General features: G+C 52.4%; 1 protein-coding gene across 7 annotated transcripts in view; it reads left to right on the top strand.

Annotated features, from left to right (window-relative positions):
• The first annotated feature begins 771 nt into the window (after positions 1-771).
• ASCC2 (activating signal cointegrator 1 complex subunit 2) overlaps positions 772-26839 on the top strand; it is a 31478-nt gene continuing 5410 nt past the window's right edge. For 2 of the 7 annotated variants that reach the window (XM_080650821.1, XM_080650820.1), the window contains exons 1-15: positions 772-872; positions 4063-4160; positions 8945-9103; positions 9461-9631; positions 11065-11194; positions 13488-13555; positions 14858-14968; positions 15971-16083; positions 20175-20249; positions 20661-20768; positions 21019-21087; positions 21298-21372; positions 21683-21863; positions 23563-23777; positions 24617-24736. In XM_080650821.1, the coding sequence (XP_080506947.1) occupies positions 4080-4160; positions 8945-9103; positions 9461-9631; positions 11065-11194; positions 13488-13555; positions 14858-14968; positions 15971-16083; positions 20175-20249; positions 20661-20768; positions 21019-21087; positions 21298-21372; positions 21683-21863; positions 23563-23777; positions 24617-24736 (1676 nt within the window). In that variant the 5' untranslated portion in view covers positions 772-872; positions 4063-4079. Of the gene's footprint in view, positions 873-4062; positions 4270-8944; positions 9104-9460; positions 9632-11064; positions 11195-13487; positions 13556-14857; positions 14969-15970; positions 16084-20174; positions 20250-20660; positions 20769-21018; positions 21088-21297; positions 21373-21682; positions 21864-23562; positions 23778-24616; positions 24737-26839 lie in introns of all 7 variants that reach the window. The other 5 variants (XM_080650826.1, XM_080650825.1, XM_080650823.1 and 2 more) reach the window with 5 other exon arrangements.

Below are 26839 nucleotides of genomic sequence, written 5' to 3'. Positions count from 1 at the left end.
AGGAGCCAGAGGTGGTGAAGCCGCTGTGGGAGCCAGTGCACCCAGCACTGTGGGGAGCAGCACTGTGGGGAGCGTGCAGAGAACACACGTGCAATAGGACAAAGCTGAAGGCTCATCCTTCAGCAACTGTTTTTCTTTTCATTCCTAACCCACAGGAACCAAGTGCAATAATAAATTATTAATACCCAGAATTGCTTTTTAATTTAGTTCCAGTTGGACATATGTTAGCTCAGACAAGGATGCCGCCTTTAGAAGGTCACTTCCTCATTCATCTCTCCATGCAAAGGGGAGAAAACAGAGATGAAAGAAATACAAGAGTTAACCCTGATAGAGGATTCTCCCTTCTTCCCTCCCTCCCTCCCTTCCTTCCTCCTCTCTAAAATTTCTTGAGCACCTACTATGTGTGTGGCATTGTTTTAAGCCTCTGAGTTTGGGGGTAATTTTGTTGCACAGGAGTAGAGAACTCACACAATCGCATGCCCCTCCACTCTGGTTAAGGAGTCTGTCCTACTCCAAGTGGGCTGAAGCAGGAGGGGTGGTTCTCTGAGCATTCTACTTGGATTTTCCAAAAGGTGGAATCACAACCTAATATTACCTTCCACCCGCAGGGAGAAAGGAGGGATGAGGGCGTGGCCACAGTCAGACCGGTCCTTGTGGGGGCGGAGTCTTAAGACTGGGGGCGTGGCCTCGGGCCCGGCTTCCTGGTGGCAGTTGGCGTCGGGGGCGGGGCCGGGTCCAGGCTTCCTATCATTGTCTGCGGAATCGCCGTTTGACCCCGGAAGTGCCGGCTTACTGGGAGCTGTCACCGTGGACCGCGGCGGCGGCGGTGGCGGCGGCGGCGGCGGCACAGAGCCGGTAGTGGAGCCGCCGAGGTGAGTCCGTGGCTGGATGCGGGGCACCGGGCCTGGGAGGAGCCGCGGCCGTGCCTCGGGCTGCCTCGGGACACTCTGTGTCCACGACAGGGCCTGGGCTGTGCTGCCCCAGGGGCCTGGAGTCGCCCCCTTACCCCCACGAGGCCAGAAAGTATCGGGGTTCGAGGCTCGGCCCCAGAGTGACTTGAACGAGTCGCGGTCCCCGCAACTTCATCCTGGGATGAGGGGACCGCGCATCGTTCAGTTTCCTCGGGGTTCATTCATTAGTTCAACAAATATATGTCACGTTTCTCCTACGTGCCGGGCGCAGATCTAGGCACGGAGCAAGACAGACAGGACTCCTGCCCGCATGGAGTGCACAGGCTAGTGGGAGGAGACAGTCAATGACAGGTAAAGGCGCAAGATAGTTAAATATAGGACAGGGACTGGGGGAGTGAATACTTGAGATAGGACCGTCTGTAGGAGAGTCGCGTTGAATTGAGACCAGAAGGGTGATGACAGGGAAACTGAGGCAGCGGTAGCTCTGGGAATGCGCCCCGGCCTGACAGTAATTGGTGCTTGCACCCAGCTCCCCTTCTAAAGAAAGTGCTCTCCTAACTCTTGGCGTTGCTGTCCCGCTTGGCACTGGGGTTGCAGTGGTGGGCACAGACATTGCCGTGATCGTTGTCCTTATTCTTTTGGAAACTTCACGTTCGTTCTTTTTTTAAAATATATTTTATTGATTTTTTACAGAGAGGAAGGGAGAGGGAGAGAGAGTTAAAAACATCGATGAGAGAGAAACATCGATCAGCTGCCTCCTGCACACCTCCTACTGGGGATGTGCCCGCAACCAAGGTACATGCCCTTGACCTGAATCGAACCCGTGACCCTTCAGTCCGCAGGCCGACGCTCTATCCACTGAGCCAAACCGGTTAGGTCTTCACGTTCGTTCTTTGCCTCGTTAGTTTCTGCCCATACTTGAGAGGAAAACGCACATCTTCCTTGACAGCCTTCCTCTGTCCCGTCGGCTCTCTGTCATAGCTGCAGGGGCCTGACCTACGTAGCATACGTCATGGTGTTGAGATTCACTTGTTTGTATGACTGTTTGACTCACTGCTGTCTTTCCCTTCAAGACTAAGTTCCGTGAAGGGCAGACGGGCCTGTTACTTGTGCACCTGAGCATTCTGCGGGCTTCAGTGCCTGGATACAAGGTGCTCAGAAATCTTTGGGTGGATGAGTGAGAGGATTAACCCAGACTTTGCTCTCCAATGGTTCCTCGGAGGTCTCTCCTGCCACCAGGTTATTGTCTTCTCTTTCTGATCATGTCTCTCCTCTACTTAAATGGCTCCTCGCTGCCTTCAGATGGAAAGCCAAAATCTTTAGCATAGCATTCAAGGCTTTATAAAAACACCACTAAACAACTGGCCCCATCTTTCCTATCCAGCACCTTCGCTCTACGTCTGTCATCCCCTCCCTGACCCTGCATTTCCAACCATGTCTTCCCCTTCCTTCAAACCACAGGCTCTGAGCCTTGGCTCATGCTTACTCTTTGCTTTTTAATGCCCTTCCTTCCCATCTTGTCATACGACCCTTCCACAACCACGTGACAGGTCACTTTCTCTGTGGCATTCTCCCTTTCTCTGCTGTGTTTGTTTGGGAAATTTCCTGTTACAGCTCTAGCCACGCCAAAGCATAGTCATTGACCCTCCCAGGACCCTGAACGTATGAAGTCAGTGCTGAGTAAGCGAAGAAGCCCAAGGCACTCTGCCTATGGTCGGGACTTGAATGATAACAACAAGTTATTTTTTTTTTTTAATATATTTTATTGATTTTTTTTACAGAGAGGAAGGGAGAGGGATAGAGAGCTAGAAACATCGATGAGAGAGAAACATCGATCAGCTGCCTCCTGCACACTCCCCACTGGGGATGTGCCCGCAACCAAGGTACATGCCCTTGACCGGAATCGAACCTGGGACCCTTGAGTCCGCAGGCCGACGCTCTATCCACTGAGCCAAAAGGGTCAGGGCAAGTTAACTTTATTGAGTGCTTATTATACACCAAGTCCTGTGTTGAACACTTAGCGTTATTACCCTCTATTTCCTCATTGGTAAAGTGAAGCTACCTTAGAGTTGGTATGAGCATCAATACATGCAAAGTGAGTTAACATGTGTGAACTGAGTTAATGCCGAGAAAGAGTTGCCAGCACGTGATAAGCATGTTGCTCCTGCGGCTCTTGTCATTATTTTTGGACGTGAGCTTCCTCAGGGAAGAGACCCTGCCTTATCGGTGTGTCTTCCGAACACCAGGCCCTGGCCTGATACCGGAGATCTGGACATCCATGTGTACATGTTATAGTCCATGTAACTCTTGGATGATCATGCCCCTCAGCTTATCTGAAAGGGCTCAGGAGGTGATGGTATGTCTTCATGTTGTCATTGAGATGGTGCTGACCTTTATGGCGTGTCTTTTAAAGGGCCTAATTCACTTCATTCCATGATACAGCCAATGTGCACAGCCCTCCTGTGGGTCAGGTCACGTGGTATTGTGAAAAGAGCATTGGATGGGAAGACAGAAGACGTGCGATCCGCCTGCCGTTCATGCGATCTGCCGTTCACTGACTCTGAGCCGATTTGGGCCTCTGTAGAAAGGAGCTTGTACTTAGCAAGTTTCTGTGAATTCTGTCATCCTCCTTGAGCCTTCTGTTCATCCATGTCCTTCTTCCCTGATGCCTAGAAAGGTTATAAAATCTTAACACACTCTACCAGTGAGGAAAGGCCCATGGCTTCACCCTCAAACGACTTAAAATCTGGTTGGAGTTCTAAGAAAGGTCTCCTGTTCCGTGGTTCATCAAACCTTTGGATGAGGCCACCTCTCCACCGGCCTGTGCTGGTCGTGGGAAAGTTAGCAAGAGGAGGAGAGCCCGGGCACTGTCTTCACAGAGCTCACAGGCCAGGGAGGGCACGGAGCTGGAGCCGCAGTGAAGATCATGTAGGCACGTTTAGCCAGTCCTCAAAGGGTGGGAGCGTGTGGGAGTCACCGGGGGAGTGTGTAGTCACTGTAGCCTGGGTTAGTCCGGGAACCAGGCCTGTGAGGCCCACATCAGGAGTCCCTTGAGGCCAGCGGTTGCAGCTCCTGGGATCAGCCCAGAGCAGGCCCCTTGCACCCGGAGCCTATGTGTCTGCTCTCTCCTTCCCATCCATATTCCTTTCAGGAGGGTCACGCAGCACAATGCCAGCTCTGCCCCTGGACCAACTCCAGATCACCCACAAGGACCCGAAGACAGGAAAGCTGAGGACATCACCAGCGCTGGTGAGCCGGTGCCTTGAGGCCTTTCGGACTGATATTATCATTCTTGCAATTTCAAAAGTGCGAAGTAAATTCCTTCTCTATCTGTTCCGAGAAGGACCTCACAGCCACGGTCAGTAACTCAGTAGCTGGGACACTCCTAGGTCCTCCCAGGCCCAGTGTAGAAGTTCCCATTCCAAGCCGCAGCCTGAATTTGAGTAGTATTTTCCACGTCACCTCCCCACACCTTCCCTCAAAGCACTGCATCTTGAATCAGAGTCGGAGGGCAGTTCTGGCTAGCCTGAGCTGGCCTGGAAATGGATCCATCCCAAAGCCGGGTTTGGGCATTTGACCCTGTGGGAGGTGTTCAGGTTTCAGGTAGGCCTTTTTCAGAGCTATCTCAGCTGCTATCCACACTTCGGGGGCGGCGGACAATGATTTCAGAGGTCCGGCCGTCTTTGATCTCAACGTCAATGGGCTAAGAAGTGCCACATACAGACCCGGCAGGGCCTGTGAGACTGAAAGCTAAGGAGGCTGTGAGCATGCCAGTTACCAGCTGCAGAGGGAGATTAGAGCCACAGGGAGGTGCCAGGCTGCTGAAGGAGACAGACCCAGGGCCTGGAGTCCCCCTGCCCCCTTGCTGCTTTCCCAAGAATATGAGCTTACTCCTGCAAGGTGGGAGGAAGTGCTTTCCCGGGGCTTGAGTGAAGTCGTGGGAAACAAGAGCTTGGTGTTCTATTTCCTGCTTTCTGAATGGCTTCCTGTTACTTCCTAACTGCTGTCTAGGCTGCGCATGCCCTCCCATTGCTCCCAAGAGTATTATTAATAGTACTTAAGAGTCACGGAGCACTCGCGCTGGGCCAAACCTTTCTAAACACTTCACCTGTATTATCTCTTGTAAGCGGCACCGTAGACCTATGAGTAGGCATTTTGGTTGTCCGCATTTTACAGATGAGGAAACGGAGAGTTCAAGGTCACAGAAATAGGAAATTAGGGGAGCCAGGATGGGAATCCAGCTAGGCTGACCCTAGAGGTCAGACCCATCATCTTTCTGCTATAAAACCTCTTGTTTCTTTTTTATAACCTTTTTATGTAAGGAGGATATTTGTCAGAAAATCGAAAACTCTTCTGTCCAGTAGGGTAGCCATTTGCCAAATATAACAATTGAGCCGTTGAAATGTGGGTTGTTCAGTTGAAGAACCGGATATGTATTTTAACTTTAGTTAAGTTAAGTGGAAATAGCCCCATGGGTAAGTGGTGGCCTGCACAGGTGCAGAGCAGCTCCATTCCTGCAGAAAGTTCTGTGGGACAGGACTGGTGGGGACGGGTTCCTTGAGTGGTTGGGTCTGATTTTCCACCTCGGTCCTTCCCCTCACACTGAACGCCAGGGTTGCTAGACTGTGGGCTCCGGGCGAGCAGGGACCTGGTGCCTTCTCTTCATTCTGGCTTCCCAGGGCCAGGAACATTCAGTAAATGAGTCAAGGACCCCAGCAGCCATTGTGACGGGCACTGGAGCTGCAAAGAGAAAAGACATGGTTCCTGCCCTGGAGCTGCCCGGGGCCTGAGAGAAAAGCCGACCAGTAGCTTCTCTGCAGTGTGATCAGGGTGGTGGTAGGAGGAAGTCCAGGCTGCTGATCCAGACCAAAGCGGGGTGTGTAGGCAGGGAGGCCTCGGGAGTCGTGGGAGGACACGCGCAGCCAGGGAAGGCTCCTGAACGAGGGAGATCCTGACCTGGGTATTGAAGGATGAATACGCGTTAGCCAGGCAGAGCAACGGGCCAAGGGTGGGCCTGGCAGGAGGACCCGAGAGGTCCTGCTGTTTTGAGAGAGCCTGACTCCTACACCAGCCACCAGTCACTTGAAGTGGAAACAGTACCCCAGGGGCTTTGAGTAAAATGTCACACACACTTGGCTGTGTGACTTTGGGCAGGTTACGTAACCTCTCCATACCTCGGGATCTAAAACGGGTAATAATAGAACCAGCTTTGTGCGGTGGCTGTGAGGATTAAACGAGACGTCTGAATTAGCACTGTACTAGAACGTAGTAAACACTCAGTAGTGATGGTGATAAGAGTGACCGTGACAGGAGCATTGAATGGGAGTAGGGGGGGAAGAGGGATGAGCTGAGGGAGACAGTTGCCTGATCGAGGAGTAGTCTTGCTGGCCATGCCGAAGAGGGTTACCTTGCTGGCCGCTGGAAGCTCTTAAAAGATTGTTCTGGGTTTGTACCCACCCTGTACTTGTGTCTTCAGTCCTAACGTGGGACAAGGAGATCTCTAGCCAAGGGACAGCCACCATGCTGCCTCTGCAGGGTGATGGGTCACGCTAATGTTTATTGAGTACCTACTGTGTGCACCGTGCATACTCGGTGCTGTTGAATATCCCAAAGCAAGTCTTGGGCCAGAATGGGTGAGTGAGCTTTGGAGGAAGACAAGACGCATGTAAGTGGAGCATTTGGAGAATGGTGCAAATGGTTTCTTATCAAGAAGGTTGGTGGGCAGAGAATGTCTCAAAAGCTCCTTTGACCAAATGGGACCTCAGCCAGCTCTGAAGGCTGAAGATACAGCTGGGGTCTGCCGCTCCCTGCCCTGAAATCTTCCGTGGCCCCCATTTCCTAAGAAATAAAGTCCCTACTCTGAGCTTGGCATTCAAGGTTCTTCAAAGACCTTAGCAGTATCTGGTCCTTCCTCGCCTCAAAAGGACAAGCAGTGAGACCAGGATAGCACAGGGGTACCATAGGTCACTTAGTAGGTCTGCAGTGTAAGCTTTGGTTCACACGCTGCCTCAGTTGCCTCCTTAGCCATGTGACCTTGGCAAAGTTCCTGAAGCTTACTGAGTCTTTGTTTCCTCCTCTGTAAAAAAATGCCATCTCCCTTTTCAGAAGTTGTTGTAGGTAAGAAAGAAAGGATGGGGAACATACCTACTCAGCAGCAGGCACAGGACAGGCCCTCGATAACTAGTGGCTTTTATTGTCTTCGTTCCAGTGTTCTCTCCCTCCAAATCCATCTCCTACCACCCAGTGCAATCTGTGCCCTCCCTTTCATATGGCGCATTTTTATGCCTCCATAAAAATACCGTTTCTTCATTCTAAAAATCTTTCTCATTCTCCAAGGCCCAACTCAGATGCTGCCTGCTTTGGGAAGTGAGCTGGCCCTTGTCCTCCAAGCATCGTCAATGCCCCTTGCACTCCCACGGTCCCTCTGGCAGGTCTGAGCTGTCACTTGCTCTGTTTTATGCTCTCTTGATGGCTTAGATGTGCATCTTCCCCGCTGGAGCACGGTCTCTGAGCACACAGATGCTTTTCTTCATGTGCTACACCACACGTGGCACCGCAGGGTTCCAGTCCATGTTTGTAGGATGGTAAGGAGAGTAGAATCTTGGGACAGTGTATGTGTGTGTGGGGGGGTGTCTGTTTCGGAGTGGAGGATGGGTGAGGAACCTGGCCTGAGCAATGACCTAAGAGGTGAGGTGTCAAACAGATAAGAGTTTTGGGGAAGCCAGGAAACCAAGGAGATGAATTTAGACCCTAGAGAGTAGTTTTGAACTGGGTTCAGTCAGCAGGATTCCTTTTTCAAAGATTTGTACCTGGAACGCCACTGTATACATTTTAATTTAAATGGGAAGGGTCCTAAGGACCCACCCAAGAGATGCCCCTCCCCGGCCCCCCAGGAATCCTTGGGGAACCCAAAGACTCCACAGTTTGAAAACTTGCCTTAGGCAGTAGGGAGGCATAGGTGGTTGTCAAGGAGACTAGCAATCATCATGATTTTCCGGTCCCCCCTGGACTGACAGACCTGGAAGTGGGTGGATGTGTTTGATAACAGCTGAGATGTTGCCTGGTCTTCCTCCTGTTACCATCTCCCCTGGAGAAAGCAGCCCTTATGTAGTCAGAGGAGAAAACTGAGCTCTCCTTTATGGTGAACAAAGTCGGGTCTGTTCATGGCAAGGTCGGGATTGGAAGAGAGAACTTGTGAATCTAAGCCAAGACCTGCAACTATTCGACTAGCATCTTGTCTTTACAAAAAAATTACTGAGGTGTTTTTTCCTGATTACGAAATGGATATGGCATAATACATCTAGAATAATACCATTTTTGTGAGGAAGCATCTAAACAAATACCTTATGTGGGTACAATTTAACGTCCACACCTAGAGAAGGTCTGCAAGGATGCTCGCTGGATGGACGGACACGGGGACTGGGAGTGTAGTCTCAGGCAGCTCACCTTCTCTGCAGTGTTGTGATCTTTGAAAGAAAAGATGCTCAGGTCTCACTTACATAATTAAAAAATAATTTAAAAAAGTAATACATCTTCATTTTTTTAATTGGAAAGCATTTTCAAGTCAAAATCTCCCCACCAGAGACAACCGCTATCAGTTTTAGAGTGTTGTCCCACACACACACTTTCATTTTTTAGCCTGTATGTGAATGTGTTACATCTGTCTGTCTGTCTGTCTGTCTATCTATCTATCTATCTATCTATCTATCACCTATCTATCTAATGTCTGCTTTATTTTTTAATCCAAAAACATTATATTCACTAGAGAGGTTTGTATCCTGCTTTTACTTTTCTTAACCTTTCCCCATGTGATGAAAATATTCTCCAAAAAACATGGTTTTTAATGCCCGCCTAGTGCTCTCTGGATGCAAGCAACCAAGCCCCTTTGTTAGAGACACTTGGTTCTTTATGCTTAAAAGCTCCTTGGAGGGTCACCGGTTGGAACAGCCAAGTGTTGTCATTGCTGTGGGTTGGCAAATGGGCCCTCGCTGACTAACCTCTGCCACGTTAACACGTGGTTTTTGGATCCGTAGCACCCCGAGCAGAAGGCAGACCGGTATTTTGTGTTATACAAACCGCCCCCTAAAGACAACATTCCCGCCCTAGTGGAGGAGTACCTGGAGCGCGCCACCTTCGTAGCCAATGACCTCGACTGGCTCCTGGCCTTGCCTCACGCTAAATTCTGGTGCCAGGTAACATTCTATCAAAATTAACGCTAAGACAACGCACATGCCATGCTGTTGGGTTGGTTTTTCTGTTGTTGTTTCTCTCCTCCTAGGAGATGCTTTTTTCTCTCCTTTTTTCACTGGATCCTTAACAGGAAGTTGGGGTTTGGATTGCCCTGTCTTGTATCACAGTCTTAATGATGTTTATCCAACACCTTCCAACGTGTCCTTTTTAGAAACTTGTGTGTAGCCCTCGCTCATTCATGCCTTCTTAGTCCCTTGGGGTTGGAGTGTTGGCCACCGGCCACGAGCCCCTGCTCAGTCCACCCACAAGCCCCTGGGTGTCGGGAACAAACCCTTGCTCTCCTCTGTTGCCTGGCTTAGGTCATCTTCGATGAGACCCTGCAGAAGTGCCTGGACTCCTACCTGCACTATGTGCCCCGCAAGTTCGACGAGTGGGTGGCCCCGGCCCCCGAGGTTGCGGACATGCAGAAGCGTCTCCATCGCAGTGTTTTTCTCACCTTCCTCCGCATGTCCACTCACAAGGAATCCAAAGTAAGCCCCTGGTCCCGTGACAGGTCACCACCGACACCCAACACCTCCGTGGTGCGTTCTCTCCGTCCTGGGAAGGAAGGCTCTGGAAGTATCGAGTTTCCTCTTTGTCTCCGCTCTGCCTTTATTCCCGCCGTTGGGGAAGAAATCTGTGCCGCCTCCCTTATCCCCTAGCTCACCGGGTCCGTCTGCATTACACCCAGTGTTTTCATCAATGGAGCCAAGGGCCCTGTGCCAGTTGACGCGTGACTCTGCCTTTTCTTGTGCGTCAGAGGGTGAAAATCCTGATTCCGATTTTTGAAAGGAACTTGTATGTGCTGTTTAAACACCTTTACTCCTCCCACCCCCCAATTTTAAAAATAATAATGCTGCTGCCCTGGCTGGTCGGTTGGAGCGTCATTCTGTACACCAAAAGGTGGTGGATGCGATCCCTGGTCAGGGCACATACTCAGGTTGTGGGTTCCATCCCCAGTTGGGGCACATGCGGGAGGAGGCTGATTGGTGTTTCTCTGTCACATCAATGTTTCTCTCTATCCCTTCCTCTCTCTAAAACCAATAAATAATAATAATAATACTGTCTCTAAACAATACAAACATTACAGAAATATTTGTTAATAGTGAAGGTTACCTACAAAATCCCCTCCCCCCAATAACTACTCTTAAGGTGCATGTTTCTTTTTTTTTTAATATATTTTATTGATTTTTTACAGAGAGGAAGGGAGAGGAATAGAGAGTTAGAAACATTGATGAGAGAGAAGCATCCATCAGCTGCCTCCTGCACACCCCCCACTGAGGATGTGCCCGCAACCAAGGTACATGCCCTTGACCGGAATCGAACCTGAGACCCTTCAGTCCGCAGGCCGACGCTCTATCCACTGAGCCAAACCGGTTAGGGCAAGGTACATGTTTCTTTAGGGAAATTTTTTTTTCCCTTTCAGTAGAGAGATGTGTGTGTGTGTGTGTGTGTGTGTGTGTGTGTGTGTTTATTTTAAAAATCGGATCTTGTGGGGTTTATTAAACTTTTTTTAGTATGGAAATTTTCAAAAATCACAAAAGCAAATGAACCCCATGTACCCATCACTCAACTTAAACAATTATCAGCATTTTGCCGATCTCATTTTCTCTCTCCTCCAGAGATTTTTTTTTCCTGGAGTATTTGAAAGTGATCGCAGACAGCCTGGTAATTCAGCCATAACTGTTTTTAGAATGAATCCCCAACCAAATGCTGCACCGTGTACTGTTGCTTCTTTTTACATGAAATGGCTGTTGCCCCAGGTCAATATAGGACTCGCAGACGTGTCCACGGTGTGGGTGGAGCCTCATCTGCTGTCCAGTCCCCTGTGATGGGCCTGAGGTTGTTTCTCGTGCGCCTGCTCTTACTCTGCAATGCATCTGCACTCAGACAGTCTCTCAGCCTCTCTCTGCCCTGCTCCCAGGATCACTTCATTTCCCCCTCTGCGTTTGGAGAAATCCTCTACAACAACTTCCTGTTTGACATCCCCAAGATCCTGGACCTCTGCGTGCTCTTTGGAAAAGGCAACTCGCCGCTGCTCAAGAAGATGATAGGTGTGTAGGGTGTGGGGCTGGGGGGTGCATGGAGATGGCCCCATACATCGAACTGGAGGTCCCAGAGGTGGGCGCCTAGAGGATTGCGGGGGGATTCGGAGCAGCAGTGGGGGGTGGTGCTTGGAAATGACTTAGATACATGTGTGTCGACTCTGAAATGAGTGGCGATGGGGGAGGGGAGACAGAAATGTGTCCCACATGGTTCCTCGAGGGTCTTGGAGTCCTCGTGTGAGGCTGTGTGTTAAGCAGTTGAAGGAGTAGGGAAGCTGGTAACAGGAAGAGCAGCAGGGACAGAGTGGTCTCTGAGTGGTCACTGGGGGGCTGACACTCACGTTATCTCAGTTGATCCTCACAAGCCCTGTGATATAGTGCTGTCACCTCCCACTTACAGACAAGGACACTGAGCTTCAAATGTCAGAGGCCGAGACGAATAAGTGGCCAGGCTGGGATTTATGTCACATAGGCCTGACTCTCGAGCTCTTGTTCTTTGCCACTCCCTGCCTCAGGGATGATGGGGCCGCCTCAGAAGTGACATGATTTGCATTGTTGCCGAGAACAGACAGGGGCAGAGTTCAGAGAGGATCTCTGAGTTGTGAAAGGAATGACGTCAGCAGTTGGCTCCTGTCCGGAGGCAGTGGGCTGGAAGGCTCCATCAGAGACAGGAGCTTTGTTGAGATGCGACAGAGGGAACAATGCCCTTTGAATCGCGGCGGCAGTGGGTCCTGCATGGAGAGATGCTCCCCCAGCACCCCTGTCAGTCCTGCTCACCTTGAAATTGTAGGACACAGTTCCAAACACCCAGTACTTTCTCCTCACCCTGGGTTTCTGAACTGTTTCGGCTGAGGAACACGTTTCAAAGGATGCCATTGCTATCCGTGTTTTTTATTATTATTATTAATTATTTTTAAAATCCTCACCTGAGGATATGTCCTTCATTGATTCTAGAGAGAGAGGAAGGAAGAGAGAGAGAGAAACATTGATGCAAGAGAGAAACATCGATCTGTTGCCTCCCATGTCCTGACTGGGGGTCAAACCCAAGACCTGGGTATGTGCCCTGCCCAGTAAGCGGTAAAAGATGTACATGATTTTACCGCAACCCTTTGGTCCATGGGTGATGCTCCCGCCAGCTGAGTCAAATGTGCCAGGGTGCTGTCCCATACCTTTTAAATTATTTCTTGCTGAAACCGGTTTGGCTCGGTGGATAGAGCGTCGGCCTGCGGACTGAAAGGTCCCAGGTTCGATTCCGGTCAAGGGCACGTACCTTGGTTGCGGGCACATCCCCAGTGGGAGGTGTGCAGGAGGCAGCTGATCGATGTTTCTCTCTCATCGATGTTTCTAACTCTCTATCCCTCTCCCTTCCTCTCTGTAAAAAATCAATAAAATATATTTTTTTAAATTATTTCTTTAAGAGATCAAAAGTTCTTCGCCATCATCAGAATCAGATAAAGGAGAGGAAAGGGACTTCAAAGTCCCCACGGGTAGATTGTGAAATCTGATCTCTTTTGATGCTTATAAAAATCCCTGTTACCCAGGCTTAAGCATTGGAAAGATCTGAGAGAGTGCCTTCCCTCATGCCAGGCTGTTCGGGTTCAGAGGGGACCCTGGTGTGGCCCTGGGAATTATCTCCTGATGCCTGGGTCAGGAGATACTGCCTGGAGAAGGTGACACCTGCCTTAGGGGAGGTCACTTCCTAGAGAAGGAGGGGTCAGGGCTTGCTCTCTGAGGCTGAGGATGGTGCAAAGGAGGAGGTGCGGTGCCAGGAATGGGGAGGGTGTCATGTCCCTTGCAGGCCTCTCACCTTGGAGTGGGGGCGCTTGGCATGGCTCACATATTCAGCAGCCGGGCGTGACTTTCCAAAGAGATGTCTCCTTCGATTCCTTCACAATATTGAAGATGTGGCCTGGCAAGAATCCTGGATTTGGCATCCAGATTTCTTAGAAAAGAGCTCCTATCTCCTAATTTTCCTGGATGACTAGCTCCCACTTCCAAAGCCGATGCTGTCACGTAAGGCCCAGTGCCCAAGCGCGATCCCTCCCTGGGGATGTCAGGCAGCTGGTCTGACGGGGCAGGTGCTTAAGAGGTTAAATTGTACCACACAAGTTCCTCCCCACCCTGGGAGGTTTCTAGGCTGGGCCAAAGCTGGGTGCCAGCAGGGCCCGGGGCCAGGACTGCTCTAGTTCAGGCAGGCTCAGGAAAGGGGAGAAAGGTCACAGAACCTGCTGGCAACCCTCTGTCATATATCCTCTCCGCCCCCGCTCTCTTCCCAGTTTCTACCGTTCGCTTCTCTTTTCAGGAAACATCTTTAACCAGCAGCCAAGTTACTACAATGACCTGGATGAAAGCATGCCCACCATCCTTCAGGTACCGGCTCTCAGCCCTGCCCCGGGGAGGGCGAGCTTGGGAAGCAGACCCCCTCCCCACCTGTTGGTGACCTTGACTTTCCTGAGCCTGGGAGAAAGGTTCACTCCCCCCCGCACCCCATCCCCAGAAGGTCTCAGTGTCCTGCTTCTCACACACCACTTCACGTTCGTTCTTTCCCCTCTCAAACAGGATTGAGCTCTAAGGACTGTCGAGTACCGCACTTGTACAGAAAGGCTTGGATTGCATTGTGTGTTTGCTGACAGCCACAAGCTCTAAGAGCCCCTCTAGAGAGCTAGGTTTCTCAAATAAGAGCTATAAAGTTTTATAAAATCATTTCATGAAATAATAATGCTCATTATAAAAAATGGGGAAATATAAAAAAACAAAACAAAAAGAGATTAATATGATTCCATCCCATCACCAAGAGAATTCACTGTTCATGGTGACTTTTAGAATTCATTCGGCCCTCTCTGTATCCATGGGTTCTGCATCTGGGGATTCAACCAACCATGGATTGAAAACGTATTTTTTTAAATGTTACATTGTTGCTGATGTGTACTAAATAGTTAGGCCTATGGTGGTTGTGTCTGTGCTGAAAATGTACAGACTTTTTTTCTTGTCATTTCTTAAACCGTACAGTATAACCACTATTTATATAGCATTTACATTGGATGAGGCATTGTAAGTAATCTAGAGATGATTTAAAGTATACAGGATGATGGGTGTAGGTTATCTGCAAACACAACGCCACTTTATATAAGGGACTTGAACATCTGTGAGTTTTGGTATCGGTGGGGGTCCTAGAACCAGTTCCCGAAGGACGCTGGGGACACTAGCATACTTAAAGATGGCACAGTTAGTCTAAGATTTACATGATTTTACCATCAGCGCTGTTTCCCCTTCACTGTTAATTTGTCTTTTATTTCAGCATAGTTTCCATAAATGCCATCTACAGGGGATCTAAAAACACATTATATATTACTGAATATATATCTTAAATATTACCGTCCACTTGCCCAGCCTCTCCAGTCGGATAACATCTGCATGATTCTGGGGGCTTTACATACATTTAATCTTTTTCATCCTCACTGTAATTCTGTAAAGAGAATCCCCCATCATCTCTATTTCACAGTGTCCACCCTGACCCTGCTCTCTGAGCGGGTCATTGTCTCAGCTGGTGTCCTGAGAGCACTGGCATAGGTTCCAGAGGCCACGGCAGTTTCAGATCACCCACCCCTGGTGCAGGCAGGGGTCCGAGCTGCTGGTTCGAGCTGGTGGGAGAGTCACCTCTGTGTCTCACAGGTCTTCAGCAATATCCTCCAGCACAGCGGTTTGCAAGGGGACGGGGCCAGCTCCACACCCCAGAAGCTTGAAGAGAGGGGCCGGTTGACCCCCAGTGACATGCCTCTCCTGGTGAGGTTGCCCTGCTCACGGTCCCTATTCCCCAATTCCATAAGCAGCTGTTCCTGTCACGTTAAGAGCACTTCGGCAGACTTTCATTCTTCTCTGGAAGCTTCGTTTAGGGAGTAGTGGAACGAACGGGGAACTAGAATTCAGGGGGCAGGAGTTTAGTTCAGTTCAACAGGTTCATTCGTGTGCTATTGTTTGAGCTGTTCATTCATCAGCGAATTTGTACTGCGGAGCCCCTGGCATGTGCCAGGCCCTGTGCTGGGCCTTGGGAGTAAGGCAGTGCTCAAAAGCAGACATGTCGCCTCTCCCGTGGAACGTAGAGTCTCCTGGAGAGGACAGGCAGAAGGTAAATTAGCACCGGAGACAGAGCAGGAACGAGGCAGCCGGGAGCTGCCGCCGGGAGCCTGTGGTCTCCTGGGAAACAGGCATTAAATGTTTCAGAAAGGGGCGCCCGCACCAGGTGCTGTGGGAGCAAGTCCTTTTTACCCCTCTGAACCTCCGGTTCCTGTCTGCGCGATAGAGATTCTAACAGCTGCCAGCTCATAAGCTGTCATGACGATCAGGAAGTGTATGAGAAAGCACTCCCGATCCTGAATACCCTCTTCAAAATGTAAGAAAAGTGTGGGCTTGATATTCTTGCTCTCACTGGGATGTACTTTCTGTGTGGGACCACAGGCGTTGTGTCAGATTCAGGGGTTGATTCGCCTTCAGTTTAGAAGAGAGAAGGATATAACCCTGGAGCTAGACGTAAACCTAGAGACCACGGGGTGTACACCCATTGGAGCTGTGGTAGCCAGACCCGGGGCTTCGGGAGGTTGAGGGACTTGCCCGGATTGTGCTCTTAGAAACGGGTCAGCCAGGCTTTGCCCAGACCTCCCGTGCTCTCCTCCCACAGCAAGGCACCTGCCTGTTGGGGACCCCTGGCTTTGTCAGCTTTGTCTCCTACCCTCTGCAGAGCTGTAACGGGGGCGAGGAGAATAACGCAGTGTTTCCTTTCGGCAACAGGAGTTAAAGGACATCGTTCTCTACCTTTGTGACACCTGCACTACGCTCTGGGCCTTTCTGGATATCTTCCCGTTGGCTTGCCAAACCTTCCAGAAACACGACTTCTGTTACAGGTACCACGATCGTTCTGGCGGATGAAGTAGAGGTCCTAGTTCACACCCTCATTCAGCAAGGGTTTACTGGGTGCTGAGAGCCCTACTCCAGCCTGGGACACAGCAGAAAAGAAGACAGATCGGACTCCTGTTGGTGTGGAGCCTGCATTGAGAAGCACTCCAAGGATAGGGGGGGAAATAACCACCAAGAACAGGGCAATTCCATTCAGTTCTATTGGATTTCAAGGCCCCTATCCTGGCAGGTGTACGGGAGTAATAGACAACAAGAAGTGGTCTGAGGACCTCCGCATCTAGTCCAGGCAGAGAGACACACACAGGGAGACAAGCAGATACGTTTACACTTGGGGGGGCTGTTGTGGCCGCGTTATGAAATGCTCTGGGAACAGAGGAGGGAAGCAGAATTCTGCCTGGTGAAATATGAGGTCTCATGGGGATCCTCAAACAAGGTTTGGAAGAATGAACTAGAACCTTCCAGACAGAGAAAGGTTGCAGTGGCAGAAAGGGCAGGCCAGGCCGGTGGAGTGGGGCCTTCCAAGGCCAGAGTGTGCTCCTGGGAAAGCCAGAGAGTGGAGGGCGACGCATGGCGGGGGTTGGAGAGACCAGGGCAGCGGGAAACAGGGTGGGTAACAGAGAGATGCTCTGGGGGAAGCTGAGATAAGTCAGACTGAGAGGCACTTTGAACAGGCTGTCAGGGAGCGAGCGGGGCCTTTATTCTGCAGGCAGAAGGGAGCCGTTGGAAGTGTTTATCCAAAGAAGTCATAGGAGGATCCTGTTGGGACAGGGAGAGGTGGAAGAGGGTATGGAGCAGGGAGGGAGCCCTCTTTGCCCCCTTAGCACCATGAGCACCTGTTCCTGGTGCAGGAAGAAAGGGGTGCAGGGCATGGGCTGGTAACCTGCACGTTGCCTGGCAACTGCGGGGCTGGCCTCTGGCTATTGCTCTTGCCAGGCATCTTTCTCCAGTGTCTGAAGGAGCTTCTGGGAGCTGTCCAGCTCTGTCCGCCCAGCCGCCAGGCCATTCAGTCGTTTACTCGCCCATGCGACAAAACATTTACCTAGCACTGACGTGCGCCAGAGATGGCAGTGGTGCCTGACTCGTATTGGATCACCTCAGCTGGCGACGATCAGATGTTAAGATGCATCAGCCTCCCCAGGAATGTTAGAATAAAGCATTTCTGAAAGAAGAAAGGGGTTAGGCTGGGGCTGGAGCTGTCCATTTTGTTGGAAAGGCATCTTTTCTCATGGTAAATCTGGCAAGTGCTTGTAGGAATTTGGAAAATCCCAAAAGGTAGGAAATGAAAAAAATCACTGGTAGATCACGTGATCCTTAGACTTCGGTGCCTGCTTATTTCCCCTTCTCACTGGCTTTTTCCCATATCTTCCAGCAGCTTCCCAAATGCGGTACAGGTAGCTTTTGAAAGGGTTTTTGGAGTTGGGGTTAATTTTTGGGCGAACGGACTTTCCTGCGAGGGACAGTGGAGGCAGGGGAGCAGCTGGGCATCTCAGGGTGACGGGGGGGAAGAGAGGGAAACATTTTTTCCAAATGACACTGCCTTTGACCCACACACAGCCTGGGGCCAGCCCAGCCTGTTCAACTGTGCTGGAGGCCAGGCACGCCCACTGAGCAAATGCATGACCTCATCCCGAGAACTTTCTGCGAGGGACGAGGGACGAGTCACCCAACAGCTTTGCTAGTCCCTCTCATGACAACTCCCCTTCCTCTTAGCAGGGGTCCTCAAACTTTTTAAACAGGGGGCCAGTTCACTGTCCCTCGGACCGCTGGAGGGCCGGACTATAGTTTAAAAAAAAAACTATGAACAAATTCCTTTGCACACTGCGGGCCCGGGACGAGTCGGCTGCTAAGCAGGACAGGCAGCGGCACCCGGCAGGCTGGATAAATATCCTCGGCGGGCCGCATGTGGCCCGCGGGCCGTAGTTTGAGGACCCCTGCAAGTATGCACTTGAGTGCACCTGAATCTCTCTCTCTCTCTGTCCTTTGGTTTTATGAATGAATAATACATGCACACAGTCCAAAACTCAAAAAAGTATGAAATATATAGTGACGTCTCCCTCTCCCCTACTCTAATCTGTTCCTCATACAGAACCATTGTCCTTAGTTTTTATGTGGAATTTTCCAGAGATATGCATTTAAACAGGCATGTATAAGCAAGTATGTGTATTATATATCACCCGGCTCCTTTTAAAGTGTATTGCTGGCATATGAGTGCTCTATGTGCTGTTTGCATTGTACCTTTAAATTTGATGTATGTCAGTGCATGAAGCACCCTCAATCTCTGGTATGGCTAGATAGAATTCCATTGCATGGAATACCAGACCCCACAGATGAACCTTTAGGATTTTTTTCAGTTGTTTGCTATTACCAAAAAAAATGCTATAAAGAATAACTTTTTGGTTGTCTAATGCTATGTTGTGCACCTGAAACTAATACAAAATAATACTGAATGTAAACTGTAATTGAAAAATAAAATTGCAAATCATCAAAACAAAACAAAAGAATAACTTTGCACACCCATTTACACTTCCGCAAGTATTTCTGAGGACTGAATTCCTAGAAGTAGCATTGCAGGGGCAGATGATATATGCATTTTAAATTTTGATAGATCTCGCCAGATCACCCTCCATAGGAGTTGTTCCACCTGACTCTCCCACCAGCAATGTATCCTGGCAACACCTGCATCTGGGCCAAAATGCCCTCTCTGTCTTCTGCGTGCCATCCCCTGGGTCCACTAAGGCCTGCCTCTTTTGGCCTAGTCACCCTCGGCTACATGCGGCATTACACCCGGCTAGAAGTTGCCAGAAATCAGCCAGTTGACAAACATTTGCCTGTAAACATTCACAGAGTACGTGCTACGAATGCAGTACTGTCTCAGGCATACACTGAGTGGCCAGATTATTATGATCTCTGAACGCATAATAATCTGGCCACTCAGTGTGTGTGTGTGTGTGTGTATATATATATATATATATATATATATATATATATTAGAGGCCCAGTGCATGAATTCGTGCATGGGTGGGGTCCAGCCAGCCTGGCCAGGGGGGTGGGGACATGGGTGGTTGGCTGGCCTGCCTGCTGGTCAAACTCCTGGTCGAGGGGACAATTTGTATATTAGCCCTTTATTATATAGGATATACACTGAGTGGCCAGATTATTATGATCTCTGAACGCATAATAATCTGGCCACTCAGTGTGTAGTCTGCCTTTCTGGCTTTGGGAAGTGAGGATGCTCAGACAGAAGTGCTCGACAGAAGAGAGGTGGCCGCACTGACGTTCCAAGGACAGCATGTTCTGGTTCTGTGCATCTAGTTCTGGGAAGGAGTAATCATGGGAGGGGGAGCATGATGATGAAGCGTGTGGCTGGCTTAATTGAGGGGTTGAAAAAAAAAGCGTGTGGCTGGAATGGAGAGCTTTGATTCCACCTGGGAAGGTGTGGGTGAAGCAAGGCTGTGCCAGGTGAGGGTGTACCAGAGAGAGGAGTTACAACTTGATGTCTGAGGAGGTAGGCAGCGGCTAGAAGTTTTGAGCACAGAAAAGAGAGTGGCCTGTGTTTGTTTCTTAAACCTCAGTGAGTCCTGGGTGGCCGTCCCGTTGCTCTGTTAGAATGAGCCTATCAGATGGTTTCCCATCTGAATGGGAGACGTAGCTGCTAGTCACTTCCTGGGACCCGCCACAGTGGGACAGTCTTGTATCCTTCTCACAGCACCGGGATGGGACCTGGTCTGACCAGGCCAGAGATGGGCTGCTGGGGCCCAGGGAGCAGGGGGAGGTTTACCCGAGAACACACAGGCAGCTGGCTTCCCCTAGACCCCTGCCCAGGCCTGAGCCCGGTTCCTCATGCAGCCCAGGGGCCTTGATGCCGCCCGGGTGCAGCCCAGACAGCCCTGGCAGAAGCCACGTGATCAGATGCTGGGAAGGGATTGAGAAATGAAGCTGCCTCCGAGCTGAGAAAATTGTGGAGATAACTTGGGAGCAAGAAATACGCCTTCCTACTCCCTTGGGTTTGCTTTGCTTTTCTAACGAAGTGGCGTGTTTATGAACGAATGTAGCCTTTTACCCACGTGTGCCTCCACAGACTCGCTTCCTTTTACGAAACAGCAATTCCTGAGCTGGAGTCTGCAATTAAGAAGAGGAGGCTTGAAGACAGCAGGTGAGGTGGGGACCGAACTCTGGGTGGTGTTTAGGGTGAGAGAAGCCTGAGCACAGGCCCTGCTTCAGCATCCCCATCTCCAAGGCAACGGGTGGGACCAAGGACCATGCACCTTTGGCTGGTGCATCCCTACCCAGCAGCCTCCTGGCCCCTGCATCGCAGCCCTTTCCCCTCAGCTGCTGCGCTAAGCTCTTGCTAACGGCTCGAAGCTGTTGCTGGGGAGGCCCACTGAACCAGAGGTATCCCTGGGACCAGCCAGCCTCTCCGAGCCTGTAGCCTTTTCCCAGCGGCTGCCAGCAGTGAGCTGTGAGGCCTTCTCAGCCCAGGGTGTGTACGGGGTGGAGTGGGATTAAGCTCCCTGCCTGATAGTCTCTCAAATCTCTATTTCTTCCTTCCCCTTGGCCTTCAAAGGCTGCTAGGTGACCTGTGGCAGAGGCTGTCCCACTCCAGGAAGAAGCTACTGGAGGTTTTTCACATCCTCCTCTACCAGATCTGCCTTCTCCCCATCCTAGAAAGCAGGTAAGCCCTTGGGCGCCGCCCCCCCAGGTGGAAAGCCTCCGCCCCCAGCCCGGCAGGGCCATCGCCCTCACTATCTGCCCCCCTCTCCTGCTACCGAGTTGCTGAGCAGGAAGGGAAACCAAGAAAAAAAAAAAAAAGCCTCTTTCCTCCAACTGGCCAGAGGCCTTGCGCAGGGCAGGGCGGGGCGGGCGGGAAGCAACTGCAGCTCATCTGCTGGAGTGAGCTCAGCTCCCCTGGTGTCCTGTTGCAGCTGTGACAACATTCAGGGCTTCATTGAAGAGTTCCTGCAGATCTTCAGCTCTTTGCTGCAGGAGAAGAGGTGAGTGTGGCTGAGCTGGGACCAGCAGTGAGACAGGCCCACGGTGCTTCATCAGTCCCCACAGACCTTGCATAACAGAGCTCCTGCCGTAATCGCCACGGTCTAAGGTTCTGGAATTGGTGGTTGGGCAGCAGACACGGGGAGTGGCCCACCGCAGGCCAGTGCCCCTGTGGCCCAGCCCTTCCCTCCCATCTGCTGTCTGTCTGGCAGGTTCCTCCGGGACTACGATTCGCTCTTCCCTGTGGCCGATGACGTCAGCTTGCTGCAGCAGGCCTCGTCCGTCTTGTATCCTTCTCACAGCACTGGGATGGGGCCTGGCCTGACCAGGCCAGAGATGGGCTGCTGGGGCCCAGGGGAGCAGAGGGAGGTTTACCCGAGAACACACAGGCAGCTGGCTTCCCCTGGACCCCTGCCCAGGCCCGAGCCCGGTTCCTCATGCAGCCCGGGGCCTTGATGCCGCCCGGGTGCAGCCAGACAGCCCTGGCAGAAGCCATGTGATCAGATGCCGGGGAGGGATTGAGAAATGAAGCTGCCTCCGAGCTGAGGGAGCAGAGAGGCTGTGGTCCCCAAGAGAGACCCCTTAACACATCCTCAGAGATGAGACACGGGCTGCCTACATCCTCCAGGCCGTTGAGAGTGCGTGGGAAGGGGTGGACCGACGGAAACCCACAGACGCTAAAGACTCCCCAGTGGCCGAGGATCTTAATGGCGTCGTGGCGACCGGGGAGCCAGTCAGTGGACCGGCCTCACACCCAGAGAACTCGGAGGAAGAGGAGGTGTGTCTGGAGTAGCGCCTTCTCCCCGTGGCAGCCGCTCCTGTCCTCATCTGGGGGGTGGGGGCAGGGGAAACCTCCCTTCTTGGTTTCTGACCTTGGGGGGTGAGAGGAGGGAGGTTTCTTTTGGAATGGGCAGCCTCGACCTGCCTGTCGGCCTGCGCTGCCTTAGAGAGAGAGTCCTGAGCTGGGGGTGCTGGGCCGTGTAAGGAGAGCTAGTCTCCTGAGCTGTCAAAGCCTCCGTTTCCCCTCCATCCGATGCAGCAACCCTCTGAGCAGGTCCCGGTGGCGCCGCTCTGGTGCAGCTGGTGCGGTGTCAGGTCTCACTGCTCGGCCCCCTGGAAGCCCCTCCATAGGGCTGCGGGCCCCGCTGAGCCCGTGTGGGAACCTCTCCTCTCGTGCCGCCTGTCCAGGCTTTTCCAGAACCACCAGGTCTGTGGCTGTACTGAGCCCAGGACGACTCTTCCCATGTGTCTGGAGGCAGCGTGACTTAGGGATTAAGACCACCCCGTCTCTGGGGTCAGGCAGCTCAGGGGTCTATCCGGGTCCCGCCCCTCGCCAGCCACGTGGCCTTAGGCAGCGTCACCCACTTCGAGCCTTGGTTCCTCATCTGTCAGGGGGGGCTCGTCGCCGTCCCGCCTCCCTGAGGATTCCCAGGGCTGCTGCGTGGAGCTCGCTGAACGTGGCCGGCCCTCGGTGCCTCGTCAATAGACACTGCCCTGCTTCTGAGAGCCCAGGTGCCCTCACTGTCGCAGGGCCTTGGGGAGTGACAATCCCCTCCACCTAACCCCACCCTCCTCCCCATTTGGCTTCTTAGCCGAGTCATGGAAGGTTTTGTTGTTTTTTTATTTGGGAATGTCCGTAAATGAAAAGCCTAACAAAATGAAGCCACATCAAGCAGTCTGTAAACGGACTCCCTTAGTGAAAAGCATCTAATTACAGGGGAGCATCGCCACACGGCCCCGGGACTGGAGGCTGCTGTCCCCCCATGGCCAGCCGCCAGCTGGTTAGCGCTGAAGGGACCTGGGTTAGTAGAAGCCGAGGCTGTTTATGGAGAGTCAAGCTGGTGCCCGGCTCTGTGCTTGGCTCTTTTTTTTTTTTTTTTTTTATTAGTGATGGTCAAGTTTTGTTATTGTTTTTTTTTATATATATATATTTTATTGATATTTTACAGAGAGGAAGGGAGAGGAATAGAGAGCTAGAAACATCGATGAGAGAGAAACATCGATTAGCTGCCTCCTGCACACCTCCCACTGGGGATGTGCCCGCAACCAAGGTACATGCCCTTGACCGGAATCGAACCCGGGACCCTTCAGTCCGCAGGCGGACGCTCTATCCACTGAGCCAAACTGGTTTCGGCTGCGCTTGGCTCTTTATGTGCATTACTTCCTAAACCATCGGCAGCAACCTCTGAGGCGGTGGCATATGAGTCTTGTCTATAAAGGGGAGGCTGAGGCTCGCGGGGAGAAGCACCACCCAAGGTCGCACGGCCAGAAGCAGCTCAGCTGGTCCGTCTTAGAGTCCTTCCCACAGGGAGGACGTGGAGGCTCAGAGGGACTTGAGGCACTTGGCGGAGGGCCTGTGGCCAGGAAGGGCCGGGACTTGCACCAGGCCCCCCCGGGTTCCCGGCCCAGTGCTGTTTGGGGCCTGCTGCCCCAGCACGCACCTGGCCTCACTGCCCCTCCTTCCCTGGCTCTCACAGTGCTTGGGGGCCGCTGCCGCCCTGGGCCCCCCCGTGCGTGGTGTGGAGCTGGACTCGCTCATCTCCCAAGTGAAGGACCTGCTCCCGGACCTCGGGGAGGGCTTCATCCTGGCCTGCCTGGAGCACTATGGCTACGACCCGGAGCAGGTGATCAACGACATCCTGGAGGAGCGGCTGGCCCCTGCCCTCAGCCAGCTGGACCGCGGCCTAGACAGGTGGGGAGACCGGGGAGGAGGCTCCTGGCCGGCCGCCTGCCCAGGGCCTGGCCAGAGGTGCTCTGCGGGCCTTGTCAGGGCCCCGCCTTCGCTCCTCTGCGTCCCACTCTTCCTTCCCTCGCGTCCCAGGACTCAGCTTGCTCTCTCCCCAGAGCGGGGTTTCCCGACCATTGAAACTAATGTCCCCTCAGGAGGTCCTCACAGGCCCCGTAGGGCAGAACGCACAGCTGGACTTTGTGGGAAGAGGATTGCACACGGGATGTGAGGGGCTGCCGAGCCGTGCAGAGCTCCTAAGGGACTGGCCTGCCCCGGCATTGCCACTTCCCATAGATCCCTGCGGAAGCACAGCCAGAGTCTCTCACGCCCTCCATAGCGGCCCTTTCTGCGTTTGGCCCACTGCTTCCCTAAGAGCCCGGGGGGCAGCGAGAATGAGTGCGTGAATGGGTGTTTCTCCCATGAACAAATGATGTTTATCAAACAAGTGGATTGAGTTAGCTCTGCCTTTGGACAAGCTTTTCAGCCCCTTTGTGCCCATTTTACAGATGAGGCCACTGAGGCACCAAGAGGTTGAGTGATCCCTGGCTGCCTGTCTCAGAGGGCTGTCGTGAGCAGCAAATGAGGGAGGGGACTTTGAAGAAAATCTGTGTGAACGGGAAGCGGGACTGAGGGGGAGCTTTGTGTAAAGTGCGGGTCGTTCCAGGCAGGGGCCAGAGAGGGCAGGTGTTTAGACTGTGTCCCAGGTGTGGCTGTTGAAGGAGCGTGGTAAAGGGGAGTGGGGTACAGGTGGGCATTAGCTGGCAAGTCCCCCTTAAACTGCTTTCTGTGCCCCCTCCCCTCAGACAGATGAAGCCAGACCCGACGCCTCTGCTGACATCTCGTCACAACGTCTTCCAGAACGATGAGTTTGACGTGTTCAGCAGGGACTCCGTGGACCTGAGCCGGGTACACAAGGGCAGGAGGTGAGTGCCATGGGCTGCGGGGTTGCAGGCACCCCAACTCTGCAAGCGCAGCGAGAAAGCGAGCGAAACCATGGGCTTCATCCTGAGGAAACTGGGCTCCCGGCAGCCCGAGACCTGTGTGCTTGCTTGTTCGTTTTCGGCTAGGCGCGGGTTCTTTCACAGTTGTACTTCAGAATCATCGCAACAGTTAAAAACCCATTTTGGAGCAGCAGCAAAAAAACAAAACAAAACAAAAAATGCACAAAAAAAATTATGCTTCAGGCTCCGGCTCTGCACAGGGTGGTTTTCAGTGAGTCCTCCTCGTTGGTAGCAAAAGGCCAGAGGGGCCCAAGCTCTTCCCTTCGCCTTGCATTGTCGGATATGCCGGCCATCGGGCCTCGGTGGGGGGCTGGGCAGTGCTCCCCAAAAGCCTCTCCGAGACCTGGCTTCTCCAGTCTGCGGCCAAAGCAGGAAAGGAAGGACCCGCCCTGAGCGAGCTTTCCAGAGGCGAGCGTGTTTCATTCAAGGCCTTTCTCCATGCTCTATTTAGCTTATGTCCTTCCTACATTTTGGCGTTGGAAGACCATTTATTCACGATTTATTCATTCAATCAACAAATAGTTGCCCAGTGCTTATGGCCTCCCAGGCCCTGGATTGATTAGGTGCTGGGATGTCGCGGGAGTGAAACAGACATGGCCCCTGCCCACATGAGTTTGTGCTAATCAATTCATCAAACAGCAACGTAAAGTCAGTCATAACAGGAGCTACAAGCGGAGTGAGCAGACCTCCAAGCCTCTGGCAGGGGCTTCGATCAATCCAGGCAGGAAGGCTCCGCTGAGGAAATGACCTGGGACCAGGAGAGGAAGGAGGAAGGGGCCGTGCAAAGCGGGGAAGGAGACGCTTCCACGCAGAGAGAACAGCTGGGGCAGCAGGCCCGAGGCCACGGGGAAATGGCGATGGTCCCACGAGGAAAGATCACCTGACTTTGGAAGGGGGACCCAGGGGAGGGACTGAGAGTCAGTTGTGGTGGCGGAGAAGACAGCAGAAATAGGAGAGAATGGCAAAAACAAGGCGTTCACCACACTGTGCTGGTCTCCCAAAGTGCCGAGTGGTGGTGGTTCATGAGATCCAGAAATCTGGGCCCTGGTGGACGAGTGCAGCCTGCCCTTTCCCCCGTCATGTGATGGAGACAGTGCCGTTCAGACAGGGTGGGGACCTGCCCTGCTCTTAGGACAGGATCCCCAGTGGCAGAATCGCAGGCTGCTGCTGCAGTGAGGCGCCGTGCTGTTCCCCCTCCCCGGGGCCGCGGGAAGCGTGGCTGGCCAAGTGCTTGGAGAGCGGGCACAGGCCGGCTCTGAAGTTATCTGGCTGGCTGGACAGGAAGCAATTGGAATCTGCTTAGTCACACACATTGCAACATCCCCAGATCCGAGGCCAGAAATGGTCTCCTGCCTCAGTGGCCGCTGTTCCCGGCCAGAATGAGCCTCTGTAGCTTGGACTGTGGGTCAAGGGGCAGACAGGAAGGCTGCGCACCGGGCGCTCCCAGCCGCCGGGCAGAGTCTGGGTGGCAGCTGTTTACTGAACTCATTGTACCGGGTAGCTCGGGGCTGAGGTTTGCAGAGGCAAAGCCTTTCTCCGTGTATTCATTATTTATTAATTCGGCAAATATTTATTAAGCAATTTACTAGCGCTGGATCCCGAGCTAAACAGTAGGGAGACGACGTGAACAGGGCACCCAGGCTTCGCCTTAAAGCGGCACAGAGACTGTGGGAAAGACAGGCCATGCAGTCCGCAGTGATAAAGGGGGAGAGGGGCTGGGGGGGGGCGTGAGGGGCTTGGTGGGGACACCTGTCCTAACCTGGGTAGGGCAGAGGGACGCAGGGCCCTGGCCCTGCCCTCAGGACCACAGGAGAAATTAAGTAGCACAAGGCAGGTCACGCTTGAATTAAAATGTGCCTGTGTTCTTCGTCAGCTAGGAGGCACTCAGTGGCTCAAGTAGGAAGGAAATGTATCCCCTTGCATGACAAGAACTTGCAGGTTAGGGCCGTCTAGGCTTCACCTGTGGCAGCCACATCCTAGGAGGCACCTTTCCATCTCGGGGAGCTGGTTCCCTCAGGCCCCTGG

The sequence above is a fragment of the Plecotus auritus genome (assembly GCF_963455305.1).
Source record: "Plecotus auritus genome assembly, chromosome: 13".
NCBI classification, from domain to species: Eukaryota; Metazoa; Chordata; class Mammalia; order Chiroptera; family Vespertilionidae; genus Plecotus; species Plecotus auritus.
Note: the sequence above shows the minus strand (reverse complement) of the source record. Positions and strands in the feature narration are given on the sequence as shown.